The 14,768-nt window shown below is 35.8% G+C and overlaps 1 protein-coding gene across 1 annotated transcript; it reads left to right on the plus strand.

Annotated features, from left to right (window-relative positions):
* Positions 1-246: 246 nt before the first annotated feature.
* On the plus strand, positions 247-9,714 carry ogal (O-GlcNAcase like). Its single transcript, XM_042733467.1, is given in 17 exon segments — positions 247-458; positions 1,041-1,092; positions 1,179-1,240; positions 2,538-2,680; positions 2,761-2,932; positions 3,108-3,203; positions 3,418-3,690; positions 3,764-3,879; positions 4,674-4,678; positions 4,843-5,014; positions 6,848-7,025; positions 7,400-7,485; positions 7,562-7,654; positions 8,880-8,950; positions 9,028-9,148; positions 9,218-9,341; positions 9,520-9,714. Coding segments are annotated over 17 exon segments (1,944 nt in total). The 5' UTR covers positions 247-415; the 3' UTR covers positions 9,657-9,714.
* Positions 9,715-14,768: the final 5,054 nt, after the last annotated feature.

Consider the following 14,768-nt stretch of genomic DNA (forward strand, 5'->3'; position numbering starts at 1 on the left):
CATCCACTCAAACCAGTGTTTAAGTTCACTTGATTGTTATTTTAAACATTTCAAAGGCACATTTCATGCAATTATAATGTAATATCAAATTTAAGTGTAGTCTCTCATGTCTTTTATTAATAATTTCTTAGTTAATTTGTGTGGAGTAACGTTACCTCAATCAGCTGTAGAGTTGCACATTTATGCTTTTTTGATGTAATTTCAAAGGGGGGGTGGGCGGGGTTTATTTGACAGCTGCGGAAGCGCGCATGCGCGACAGCGTGACCACGCGTTCAATAAGGAAGTAGAGCGATTATAAACATAAACATTAATCCAAACAGCTGATTCCGTGTCATCAGATCCACAGAAGCCGTCGAGCGCTTCAGACCCATTCCAGAGCACTGCGTGCGTCACACATCCAGCAAAACCAGGAATCATGTCCCAGAGATCCAAGATGTTCCTCAGTGGCGTAGTCGAGGGTGAGTCACTAAAAACAGATGACATAAACAAACAAAAGAGTGTAACATTACATACATATACGTAATCATAACACAACTGATTAATGTTAAGGTTAATGTGATTACAAATTAGTTATTTTGTTTTATATTTTGATAAAATATTACAATAGTAATGTTTTATTTCATTTATTTTGTATAGTAATATTATTTTTACATTTAGTTGCAGTTGTAGTAGTAATAATAATTTTATTTTGCAGTAAAATATTATGATAGCAATTATAATTTTTTTATTTAGTCATTTTAGTTTTTATTTTGTTTTTTTTTTAGTAGTAGTAATTATTATTATTATTTTTTTTTTTTTTTTATTATTTATTCATAATATGGCAACAACTAGCCAAATTGTGCAGCCCTAAAAACATGTGCAGCACATATGATTTTGTAATCATATTATAAATTGCTTTTAATGATATTTTACTGATATCATCATTCTAATAATAATGCACAGAATGTACAATAAATGCAGGACGTATGAAGGGAATATATAATAAATGTAAGCCTGATTTCTGAAGCATGGCTGTGTGAAGTGACCTTTGTGTGCGGCAGGGTTTTATGGGAGGCCGTGGACTATGAGCCAGAGGAAGGAGCTCTTCAGGAGGTGAACGAGCCGCTCTTATCACATGCCTTCAGCTCTTATCAGCTCGTTTATCTCACCTCTTCTGTGTGTGTGGGGGGGGGTTATAGGGAGCAGAAATGGGGGTTGATTGAGTATCTTTTCTATCCAACGCCCCAAAAGATGATTGGATGTAACTGGATGTATTGTGTGTTTATGTAATGGGGGTTGGCAGGTGTATGCCAACTGAACTGACATTCATGCATTCAGCAGCTGCTTTTATCCAGAATCACCTACACTGCATTCAGTTTACATGTATTTCTGTTAGGGGTGTGACAATACACTCATGTCACGATTTGATATTTAATACACAGTACTGAATAACGAAAACGATAAGTCCTTGATAAACTTTGGTTTAGCCCACCATGCAGGGAAAAACTTGCTAAATCTTCAAAAAATAACTTATATTTTTGTTGTAACATTTTTGCATTGAAATGTAAAAAAAAAAAAATTACATATTTTGTTTAATGATTTAATAATTAATAAAAGCATTTTAAAATAATATAATTGGATATAAAGCAAAATTAACTTTTTGCCCACAGCTCTCAATCAAGTTTGATTTTTTTGTCCCTTAGTATTAAAAAGTTTGTGCAACTAAAAAACTAGATTTTTAAACAGTTACATGCAAGACATGATAAAACGGTAAACATAAGTACTGTTGAATAGAAATATTCATGTTTCTGCTTAGCAAAAAAATACTAAATTATGTTAAGACACTTATGCTTGCTCTCTGTCCCTGATTACAAAGATTTAAATAATAATTATATAATAAATTATTAATAATAATAATACATTAATAGTAATACATTTATTATTTAATAATTAAATAATAAATAATTATTTTATTCTGAGCTTTTGGGTTCATCAAATGTGACCCTGGAGCACAAAACCAGTCAATTTTTTTAAATTGAGATTTATGCATCATCTGAAAGCTGAATAGATAATATATCAGTCAATTTTTTTTACAATTGAGATGTAAATATGATTTAATACATTTCTTTTCATAAAATCTGGAATCTGAGGGAGCAAAAAATCTAAATATTGAGAAAATCATCTTTAAAGTTGTTCAAATGAAGCTCTTAGCAATGCATATTACTAATCAAAAATTAAGTTTTGATATATTTACGGTAGGACATTTACAAAATATCTTCATGGAACATGATCTTTGCTTAATATCCTAATGATTTTTGGCACAAAAGAAAAATCTATAATTTTGACTCATACAATGTATTGTTGTCTATTGCTACAAATATACCCCAGAGACTTAAGACTGCTTCTGTGCTGCAGGGACATGTATTTGAGTCGATCTTCATTGTTTGTTTGTGAATAAAAGCTTGGACCAGGAAAAAAGAACAACAAACAACACAAACCCTACTCTTGATCCTCTTTAGCGGAGCAGGACTGTATTTTCTGAAGATGAGGCGCTTGATTGTGTCTTCCAGAGCAGCTGATGACGCTGATCTCCGCCGCTAGGGAGCGTGACGTGGAGTTCATCTATGCCATCTCTCCAGGGCTGGACATCACCTTCTCGAACCCTAAAGAGGTGGCGGCGCTCAAGAGGAAGCTCAGCCAGGTGCGGCCCGCTAGAAAGCGATCATCAGCTATTCTACTGAATCCTTTATTATACGTGATTTCTTTCTGAACTCTGTGCAGGTGTGTGGGCTCGGCTGCCGGTCGTTCGCGCTGCTGTTTGACGACATCGAGACGGAAATGTGTCCGGCTGATAAAGAGGCGTTCAGCTCGTTTGCTGAAGCTCAGGTGTCTGTCACTAACGAGCTGTTTCTGCACCTGGACGAGCCACACACCTTCCTCTTCTGTCCCACCGGTAAACACAGCCGTCTCATCCAAAACAGTAGAACAACCACAAAGTTTCCTCCAGATTCAGTTTCTTCAATGCACAACAAAATAAAGAAAGTAAAACAACCACAAAGTTTCCTCCAGATTCAGTTTCTTCAATGCACAACAAAATAAAGAAGCAAAAGTAATAAGATTAGGCTGAGCGCTTGATTGTTTCCGTACTCCTAGTGTGCCGCAGTCTGCGTATCTGAAGACGGTCGGTGAGAAACTCAATGCTGGGATCGACATCCTCTGGACAGGTAACATCACGACTATTAATGCATTCGGCAGACGCTTTAATCCAAAGTGACTTGCATTGCATTCAGAGTCTGTATTTGATCAGTGCATGCATTCCCTGCGAATCTAACCCATGCTAGTGCAATGAGAAATCTGAACTAAATGCATGAATGCATCGTGGTGAAAGTGGCATGAAGGTACTTTTCTGACATGCATAATGTGCTTGTGTGCCGTCAGGACCGAAGGTGGTTTGTGTGCAAGTAAGTGTGTGTTGTGTATATGGGGTGTGTGCTGTCCTGAGGAGACCGCCGGTCATCTGGGACAACATCCACGCTAACGACTACGACCCGCAGAGAATGTTCCTGGGACCCTTCAAGAACCGGCCCACCGAGCTCCTCCCCAAACTCAGAGGCGTCCTCACCAACCCCAACTGTGAATTTGAGCTTAATTTCGTGGCCGTTCACACGCTGGCCACGTGGTGCAGCTACGGACAGAAAGACGTCTCTATGGGTAAAGATCGCTTCTGTTCACACAGCATTCACTGATGTGCGTCTGTCTGTGACATGATGTCATCGCTCCACAGATGGAGACGATCAGGGCTCGGACTACAACCCCCATGAGGCTCTGCGGCTGGCGCTCTCTGATTGGCTGGTTGAGTTCGGCAGAGCTGATCAACCTGATGGTAAATAAATGAATATGGCATAAAAAAAATTGATGACTTGATTTTAAATGAACATGAACTGATATAATAAGTCAGATATATATATATAAAAAAACTTTTGTTTAAGGTGGTTGCCAAGGCAACATTTCTCATCTTCATATACTGAAATACTAAAATAAATGAACTAAAAATTAAAAATATATAGACTTTTTTTTTTAACCTACTAAAAAATGTCAAAAACAACAAAATTACTAAAATGAAAACAGAAAAAAAAAATATATGTGCTAATAATGGTGGAAGATTTTTTTTATTAAAAAAAAAATAATCACAGCCAGTATGGATTGTCTTTTTTTTTTTGATTTATTGTATCTAAGAATATATATATAGATCATATTTCACCCAAAATGAAAAGATTTTTTTTTTTCTTAGATGAAGCCTATTTTTAGGACCCTTAGTCTTTCGGCTTCATTTTTATGCAAATTAAGCTTTTTATTTTTCTTAGATGATTATTTTAGTATTTTTTTTTTTTTTTTTTTATTTTTATTTTGATACTGTGATTTGCTGAATTAAAAAAAAACATTGTATGAATGTAATTTACAGTAATGAGTGTTATTTTAGTATCATTGATATAGTTTTTGTTAGTGTTTTGAATGATATTTTATTATTTTTCTGTTTTCATTCAAATTTCAGTTAGTTCTATTGTGTTTTTATTATTATTAATTATTATTTTATTTAGTTTTAATTATTTTAGTACTTATTTTTATTTTATTTTAGTTCATGTTTTTTTTTTTTTTTTAATTGTTTTTTTTGTTTTTTTTATTTTATTGATAAGACCCTGTAGAATCAAAAGACACCTGTCAGATTTTTGTGTTATAGTTGAGATTATTTGTAATGTTAGGATATTTGTCAGATTTTTGTGCTCAGTTGCCATTAATAGTAATGTTAGAATCTTAAACCATGCTAATTATCCTCAAGCTTTCTCAGTAATGTGACCTGCACAGACATTTGGGTTACGCTCACATGGAACCAGGAAACCCTCTGTACACCGCTGTAGCCGCTGACTCTGACGACTTGACGATGCTGTCGAGCTTTTCTCTGCCGTACGAACACGGAGCCACGGCCGTCCTCATGCTGCAGGAGCTGCAGTGGCTGCGCAGAGAGGATTCAGAGCGGGTCAGAAACACTATGAGAGCAGACACCGCAGTAGCTTCATTCTGACCGCTCCTTCATTTGACATCCTGCATAACTAATGCATTTAACTCAACACTAAGTTGCTTAAAAACATCCAGAGCTTGCCATAAAAAACAGATCCTTCTGAATTGAGTCTGCATTAACTTGAAGTGCTACCTGATTGCAATACAATAAAACACTTAGAATAGCAAACGCTCTCCCCAGAAGGTCATTGTAACTGCGCTGTATTTCCAAAAAAAAAATAAAAAAAATGGGTGGTAACAATAATAGATATGTACAGTATTTATACCATTGTGGCTGATAACATTTCTTCGAGTCCCTCGGCAATCCCGGCAGCCTGAACCACTGTAGGGAGAAACCGCCCTTACACCAGGCGTTATTTTATTAAATGTTAGGATGGGTGTAGGAGAGAGGGGGGGCGCTGGTAGAGTCAGCAGCCTGTTGGCGGCGTGTGATGGGGCCACCTGAAGTAATAGTTAGAATCTCAAAACGCCGCTAATTAAAAGCTTTCTCCAACGCTGTGCTCTCCTGGCGGAGACCGGTCTCTTTAAACGTGCATGCGTCTGGTGTCCTCGCCGGGGTCCAGGAAGGGTGCGTGAGGGACTCCCGCGCCACCAGAGACAACCCATCAGCTACACCGCTGAGCCGCTGACCGGTGGAGAACCGCAACTGCGTCTACCGGCCGTCGGGCCCCGTACGAACCGGGGAGCCACGTCCGTCCCCTGCAAGCCGCCGCGGCATGCGAGGTGGATGCGCAGAGCCTGATAGAAGAAGCGCGTCCCTCGCGCCCCGGACCGAAGACACCGCGCGTAGCGGTCATTCTGACTCCTCCTTCATTTGACCTTCCTGCATGAACACTGCCACCCCAACGAAACCCGCAGTTGACGAGGAAAACATCCTTCTCCGTGTGTGTTTTGGACACTGTTAAACATCTTGTGAGTTTGAATTTTATTTTAGTTTCCTTGTTGATTTAGTTTTGCATTTTAGTTTTTGATGCTTTCCGAGGTCATGGGACGCCACGTCCAGATACCATGTGTCAAATCGCATGATCGTTGGCTCGTAATAAAAAAAAAAAATATATATATATATATTTTTTTTTTTTTGCGTATTGGGGAGAATTGATTTTGTTTAACATACTGCCCCTTTCTTATTAACATTCGCTTGCATAACTATATTATTTTATCTTTATATAGATTATTTTGTACATATTAAATAAGTTATCTTGTCTAGTTTATATATATATATATATATATATATATATATATAATAGCAAAAAATAAAATAAAAATCATTCAAAAAAGAAGACCAATAATAATTATAATAATAAAAAAAAATATATATGCAGTTTTTGGGGGGATATATATATATATATATTTTATAAAAAAAATAGTAAAATAAAAAATAAAAATCATTCAAAAAAGAAGACAGATAATATATATATATATGCAATTTTTTTATTATCTGTACTTTCAAATTTTTTATTATTATTTTAGTATTTTATATACTTAAGAATAAATGTAGAATTTATTCATATAACATATTATAATATTATAATTATTGTTTTATTATTTTATTGCTTATTTAGCAGACATTTTTATCCAGTCAACTTAAAATTGAGGAACAATTCGTCAACAATGTTCGTAATATACAATGACGTCATGTTTTTTGGTCAACTAGAGTTTTATACTGAAAGCTTCACCAAAACAAATTCTCGGTAATAAATCTAATGTTTACACTGAATGCACTGTAAGCTGTTTTGGATGTAATCGTCTGTGAATGCAGTGATGTGAATGTGAGTGTGTTCGATCGCCGCAGGGGAAGGAGGAATGGCGGCGGAGAGCGGAGAAGTTTGACGACATGTGCGCCGCGGTAGTGCAGATGTTCAACAGACTGTCCAATGTTCCCAACCGGATCATCCTGTACGACCTCTACAACTACATCTGTGACATCAAGAGCGGCGTCACCATGGCCAAAGCCTACGTCAAGACTCTGAGTGAGACACGCTCGTCCCGAACGCCCCTCAGCTGTTATAAATTCAGTGTAAACCACGGCTTCACGGGGATTATTGCTTTAATGAAACGGTTATTTCATACACGTAGTAAGGTTTCACAAAATAAAACATATACGTTGTAGTGTAATGATATTAATAAAAACAGTGTTCTTCCACCAAACAATGTAGTTCCTCAGAAACAGTTGTGGTTGCTACAAAGTGGTTGCCGAGCAACACACAGAAGTAAACAATGGTGTTTGTTACTTTGTAGAGTAATTTGTAACAGTTTCTAACGCAGCTCAACCAATCAGAATCAAGGAGCGGAACTATCTGTTTTCTAATAATGATTATAAACGCCTCACGTGTGTGTGCTGCAGGAGGTCAGTCGCCTCACTCCGCTCTCGCTCTGACCGATGATCCCGAGCCCTGGGGCTTCAGAGGAGGACTGTCCGGAGAATTCCAGGTACGCTTCTGTACGTCATTGACCTTTGACCTGTGACGGGCCTTCAGCTCCTGACGGTGTTTGTGTCCATGTTTAGCGGATGCTGCCGTCTCACGGGATCCGTGACCTGTTCCGCAGCCCTCCGGCCACACGCGTGTACACCATACGACCCTGCACTCCTAGAGACCAGGTGACACGCTCTTAAAGAGACAGTCCTCCAGAAATCATCCTTTACTCAGTTTTGGTTCCCATTGACTTGCACCAGTCAAACGTTTGGAACTAATACGATTTTTCTTATTCAAGTCTCTTCTGCTCAGCAAGGCTGCATTTATTTGATCAAAAATACTGTAAAAATTATAAAATATTATTATAATTTAAATAAACAGTTTTCCATGTGAATATCTGTTAAAGTGTAATGTATTTCAGTGATGCGCAGCTGTATTTTCAGCATCATTACTCCAGTCTTCAGTGTCACATGATCTTCAGAAATCAATGTTGAAAACAGTTTTACATTTTTGATTATTAGATATTTGTTGTTTTGTTTTTTAAGGATGCATTAAATTGATCAAAAGTGACAGTAAAGACATTTATAACGTAACAAAAGATTTCTATTTCAAATAAATGCTGTTCTTTTGAACTTTCTGTTCATCTGTGAATCCTGAAAAATAAAATGTATGATGGTTTCCACAAAAATATTGTGCAGCACAACTGTGTTCAACATTGATAATAATCAGAAATGTTTCTCGAGCATATTTCAACATCATATTATTAGAATGATTTCTGAAGATCATGTGACACTGAAGACTGGAGTAATGATGCTGAAAATACAGCTGCACATCACAGAAATAAATTACACTTTAACAGATTCACATAGAAAACAGCTGTTTTACATTCTAATAATATTTTACTATTTTTACTGTGTTTTTGATCAAATAAATGCAGCCTTGTTGAGCAGAAGAGACTTTGTTTACCAACATTAAATGAAAACTTGAAACTGTTTGGTCTCATATAGCAAAAAAAATAAAAACATGCAAAAAATCACCAAAATAAATTTTTTCTAAAAATTGTAATTATTTTTTTTTTTTTTTTGATGTTATTTTTTTTGTATAATTTTTTGTAATTAAATTTAATAATTTTAGTTTATAGCATATAACACATGTGAACATAGAACACAACTGAATTTAATATATACTGTATATATATCTCAAACAGTGAGGATACTGTAAGATTGTAAATGTGGTTTCTTGCATCTGAAATGCATTTTGAAATATTTTTTGGTATATGAAGGTTGAAAGTAAATATATTTTCAGTTTCACTATTTACAACTTATATTTAAAATATATTTTGGCCAGAGAAATTTTTTTTTTTTTTTTTGCTGCATGGACTCTTGCGACTCTCTTGTGTGTTTGTTGCAGCCGGAGGTGCTGAAGATCTTCAAGGAGATGCAGATGGAGACGCAGCAGAAGGTGGAGCTGGTTGGTGACCGGTGAGAATACACCAGTTAGTTAGTACACAAGTTAGTCACCGAGCGCTGAATCAAACCGGTTTCTCTGTCTGCGTCAGGCTGGTGGAGGGTCACGTCACGCCGTCACAGAGCTGCAGTCTGATCCTAGACGACGCGGCTGGAGTCTGTGGCTACGCGTTCGCCCTCAGCGACGCCAAGACAGCCATGACTAAAGCTCAGGTACGGAAACAAACTCAAGTTTAAAACTCAAAGCATTTCTTGGACTTCACGTCTTTGTCTTCCCTCCAGTATCCAGAGACGATGCTGCAGGATTTCCCGTCGGTCATGGCCATTCAGATCCACTCCAGAGTTCCTGACCACAGCACAGCCAGGCGTCTGATTGAGCAGATGGCTGTAAGTGCTGATTTATTCTGTTTTAAATACATATATTAGGTTACATTAACTAAAAAATGTAAGCTTAATAATTTATTTAAAATAAATTAAACAGTTTTAAATAAACCGCAGCATCAGATTGTCGAGAATCGCGGATCTCTATTTGTGACAAAAAAAAAAAAATTGTGATTATAAATGTATTTATTTTTCGTTTACAGGGTCTAAAGGAGTTTTCAGCGAGTTCAGATCCAACGACAGACGAATGTTCGACTTCCTAAAGACGCTGGATGTGTTTCAGGTGCTGAAAGTCGACGGGCTTCCGACCAACCTGGTCATCATGGGAACTAAACTCTGACACAATCTGTGCATTTACGTTTCAGAATCCATTCTGTGATTAAATCCATGATTTGGTTCTTACTTTTTTTGTAAAATCTATATAAAACCCCAAACATAAATTAACTCCACAGGAAGGCACACCAAAAAAAAAAAAAAGAAAAAAAAAAAAAAAAAAAGCAGAAATGTCTGAAATTCATAATAATTAATCTTTATTTGCATATTCATTTTAAATGTCTTTTAATTAATCCCCTGCCATAAATCTAAGGAATATTAAACCTATCCAGTGTAGTTTATACACTAAAAAACACGAAAATCAGCAAACAATAACATAATAAAGTATGTTTTGAGGTGTTGTAGTTTTTAAAATAAAGGCAAATACTTGTTTTGAAACAATTACTGGAATTATTCTCATTAGTGCATTTCACAATGTACACATTTATTTATTATGAAAGGGTTTCTGCAGGTTTGATGAAGGTAAATATGACTTTTAAAATTAGACACTTAAATTTAGAAGTAGTCTAATAAATGTTAGAATTAATAACTCTTGTAATGTTGAATGGCTAGTCAATGGTTAAATATTAAGGGAAACAATTATGTCCTAGAGACTTGTCAGTATCAGTGATACTGGCCTTCAATTATAAAAAAAATATATACAGTTGTTTCTGCATTCATTTGAAGATTGAATGTCAAAATTATTGCAATATAAAAGGGAAGTATAATTTAAAAAGCTTTAATGTTAGGTTTAAGTTAACCTTTATTCTTTCTTATTCTTCTTTTTTTTTTAAATTGATTGATTGACAGCACTAATAATATAACTTTCAACATTTGAAAGGTTCATTTGTTGCAGTGCATGCACCATTTCAGACTGTGATTTGAGGCATTTTAAGGCCTTAGTTTGTGAAGAGGTGAATCAGGGCGTTTTAAACCTGCAGAAACCCTGTCGTGTTCGGTTAGAGGTTTCCTCTATTTTTGAGTGTGTTTTTTTTTGTTTCGCAGAAAGCCTGTTCTTAGTTGTTAGAGGTTTCCTCTGTTAAAGCCTTAGTCTGCATACTAGGGGCTGAGAAAATTAATCGACGATTGCGAATCGAGAAAATGATTCCGCATGATCTCTGAGATCGCGAATCTTCTTTTTGAACAGTAGATGGTAGCCTGCATGCTTCAGAAACAGTTTCATGCATCATACACACACTTTAACCTAAAATAATCATTTTATAAAATTCTAAAAAGGTTGAAGCTTAATTACAAGGGTGTTCACAGAGAGCTGTGTTTACATTAATCTTTAAGATCATAAAAGCATTCTGAGCCGAGGTGAAATTACACGAAAGGTTTGAGTGTGCGGATAAAAACTAGGAAGTAACAAGCCATCTGCTGTTAGAAGCACAAACTCAGAATCGATTCTACATCGATTTGTGACCCTGGAGCACAAAAACCAGTCATAAAGGGTTAATTTTTAGAAACTTAAGTCTTAAGCGTCAATTTTCTTTCATAAATAATCTCTCCATTGATGTGTGGTTTGTTAGGAGGACAATATTTGTCTGAGATACAACTGTTTGAAAATCTGGAATCTGAGGGAGCAAAAAATCTAAATATTGAGAAAAATCATCTTTAAAATTGTTCAAATGAAGTTCTTAGCAATGCATATTACTAATCAATAATTAAGTTTTTGATATATATATACTGTTAGGACATTTACTAAATATCTCTCATGGAACATGATCTTTTACTTAATATCCGAATGATTTTTTGGCATAAAAAGAAAATGGATAATTTGAAGCTTATACAATGTATTATTTGTCTATTGCTACAAATAAGCCACTGTGCTACTGATGATCAAGCTTCTGTGCTGCAGGGACACATTATCATCGCAGCCCTACTAAACATAAACATGTCTCTTGAAAATGGTACTGGCTGCCGCTTCTACTGCATTGTGGGTAGTGCTTGGATGCCTGCTGTTTTGAAGATGTGTCTATATGAACTCCAGTCTCCTTCATTTGACGCCTCCGCATCTTGGCGCCAGGCAAGGATGCGCCCGGCCCAGCTGAAGGCGGTGATGTATGTATGAGCCTCGCCCCGGGCCCTCCTCTCTGATTTGAGCCAGTATGACCTGGTAATGCCCGTGTCTGGGATGAACTTGAAGGAGGAGAAGCCGAAGCTGCGGCTTGAGCTGTCCGGCGCTCCACGCTGAGAGATCTGACTGAAGTCCGATGAAAGGCTCAGGATCAGGTTTGTGCCGCCACGCCATTCCGCCGCTTCCTCGTGAAGCGCCTCGGAGCTGGCGCTGGCGAGGAGGAAGAACCAGCCTGGAGACTCCATCGCCCACACGGGCCACTCGTGATGAGATAACCTGACATTGCACCAGACATGCCATGATCGTATATAACGTATACAACAAAATGTATAAGAAAACATAAAGATAATATACAGGCTTCTATATAAGACAGTATATGAGAAAACTATAGAAACATTACTGTTTTTAATGTTTTTGACATTGTGATATATATTATACAGTATATTGTATAAGTATGTTTTTAAATTGCATTATACTTCAATATCATTTATTTCCCTCAGGATAAAGTTTAATTTTTAGGATCATTATCACATGATCCTTTAGGAAATCATTCTAATATGATGATTCATTATCAAAGTTAAGGAAACAGTTCTGCTGTATATTTTCAGAACATATGATACTTTTAGGATACTTTGATATGAATAAAAGTAAAAAAAAAAAAAAAGCTATGTTTTTTAAAATATAAATATTTAAATATGCTCAATATATACTACTAATTAAGTAATTAGGAGTCCAGTAATTTTTTCTTTCTATTTTTTTAAATAAAATCAATGCCTTTTTATTCAGCAGGATATGATGAAATTAATTAAAAAGTGATAGTAAAAGAAAATATATTATTAGAATATATATAATATTAAATTTTTTGTGCGGAGATAAATACAGTTCTTTAACCTTTTATTCATCAAATATCCAGACCTTGAGAATGACTTTTTAGCACTCGCAGAAAATCAAAAATATTCAGAATGATTTCTAAATGATCATGTGATAGACTGGATGTTACATGTGACACTGAAGGCTGGAGTAATGATGCTGAAAATTCAGCTTTGCTATCCCACAGAATCAAGTATTTTTTAAAGTATATTCAAATAGAAAACTATTATTTTAAGTTGTAATAATATCTCGCCTATATTACTGTTTTTTCTGTATTTTTGATCAAATAAATGCAGGCTTGATGAGCAGAAGAGACTTCTTTCAAAAACATTAAAAATAGTAATGTTTCCAAACTTTTGGTCTGTACTGTATATTAAATAATTCAGTCGAACCAATGGAAATAGAAACCATTTCTAAAATGTGTCCCTGCAGCACAGAAGCAGTCATCAGTAGCACAGGTATATTTGTAGCAATAGACAACGATACATTGTATGAGTCACAATTATACATTTCTATTAAATCATTTTAAATGTCTTTTAATTAATCCCATAAATCTAAGGAATATTAAACCTATCCAGTGTAGTTTATACACTAAAAAACACGAAAATCAGCAAACAATAACAAAGTATGTTTCGAGGTGTTGTAGTTTTTAAAATAAAGGCAAATACTTGTTTTGAAACAAATACTGGAACATTCTCATTAGTGCATTTCACAATGTACACATTTATTTATTACGCAGGGGTTCTGCACTGATGTAGTTGCAATAAGACTCTCAAATTAGACACTTAAATTAGAAGCAGAAGTCTATCAAATGTTAGAATTAATAGCTCTTGTAATGTTGAATGGCTAGTCAATGGTTAAATATTAGGAAACAATTATGTCCTAGAGACATCAGTATCAGTGATACTGGCCTTCAGTCTTAAAAAAAAATATATACAGTTGTTTCTGCATTCATTTGAAGATTGAATGTCAAATTATTGCAATATAAAAGTATATTTAAAAACTTTAATGTTAGGTTGGATTTAACTTCCTTTTATTCCCTTTTCTCTTTTTTTTAAATTGATTGATTGACAGCACTAATAATATAACTTTCAACATTTGTACTGAAAAGGTTCATTTGTTGCAGGCATGCACCATTTTGACTGTGATTTGGAGTGGGGCATTTTAAGGCCTTAGTTTTTGTGAAGAGGTGAACTGTGGCGAAAAACCCGTGCAGAAACCCCGTCGTGGTTCGGGTTAGAGGTTTCTCATTATTGCATCTGTTTCCCCTGCTGTTTCAGTCCCCTGAGCGCTTTTCTGTGTCTCAGCCCCACACTGAGGACGTGACGCCTGCAGTTACCAGGGTTGAGAAAAAATTAATCGCACGTATTGCGAACCGAGAAATGATTCCTCGCGATCGCATTCTGGAGATCGCCAGCCCTTTTCTTTTTTTGAACAGTAGATGCATATTTCTTGCATGCTTCAGAAACAGTTTCTGCATCCCATACACACTTTAACCTAAAAATAATCATCATTTATGTAAAATTCAAAAGGCTGGAAGCTTAATTACAAGGGTGTCTAAGCAGAGCTGTGTGTTTACATTTAATTCAAGGGGCCATAAAAAAGCATTCCTGAGCCGAGGTAAAATTACACGAGCTTATGGATAAAACTAGAGTAACAGCGCATCTGCTGTTAGAAACTAAACCAGAATCATTCTACCGATTTGCGACTCGAGCACCAAACCAGTCATAAGGGTTAATTTTTAGAAATTGAGATTTATGCATCATCTGGAAAGCTGGAATAAATAAATTTCCATTGATGTGTGGTTTGTTAGGAGGGCGTTACTTTGTCTGAGATACAACTATTTGAAAATCCGGGAATCTGAGGAGCAAAAAAATCTAAATATTGAGAAAATCATCTTTAAAATTGTTCAAATGAAGTGCTTAGCCATGGCTAGCCATTAATCAATAATTAAGTTTTGATATATTTTACGGGGTAGGACACATTTACTAAATATCTTCATGGAACATGATCTTTACTTAATATTCAATGATTTTTGGCATAAAAGAAAAAAATGGATAATTTTGAGCCATACAAATGTATTGCTTGCTCATTGCTGCTGGGGCCAAACTCTGTGCTACTGATGATCAGTTTGTGCTGCAGTGGACACATTATCATCGCAGTAGCCCTACTAAACATAAACATGAGTAATAC

This window comes from Cyprinus carpio, chromosome B11, assembly GCF_018340385.1.
Source record: "Cyprinus carpio isolate SPL01 chromosome B11, ASM1834038v1, whole genome shotgun sequence".
Taxonomy (NCBI): domain Eukaryota; kingdom Metazoa; phylum Chordata; class Actinopteri; order Cypriniformes; family Cyprinidae; genus Cyprinus; species Cyprinus carpio.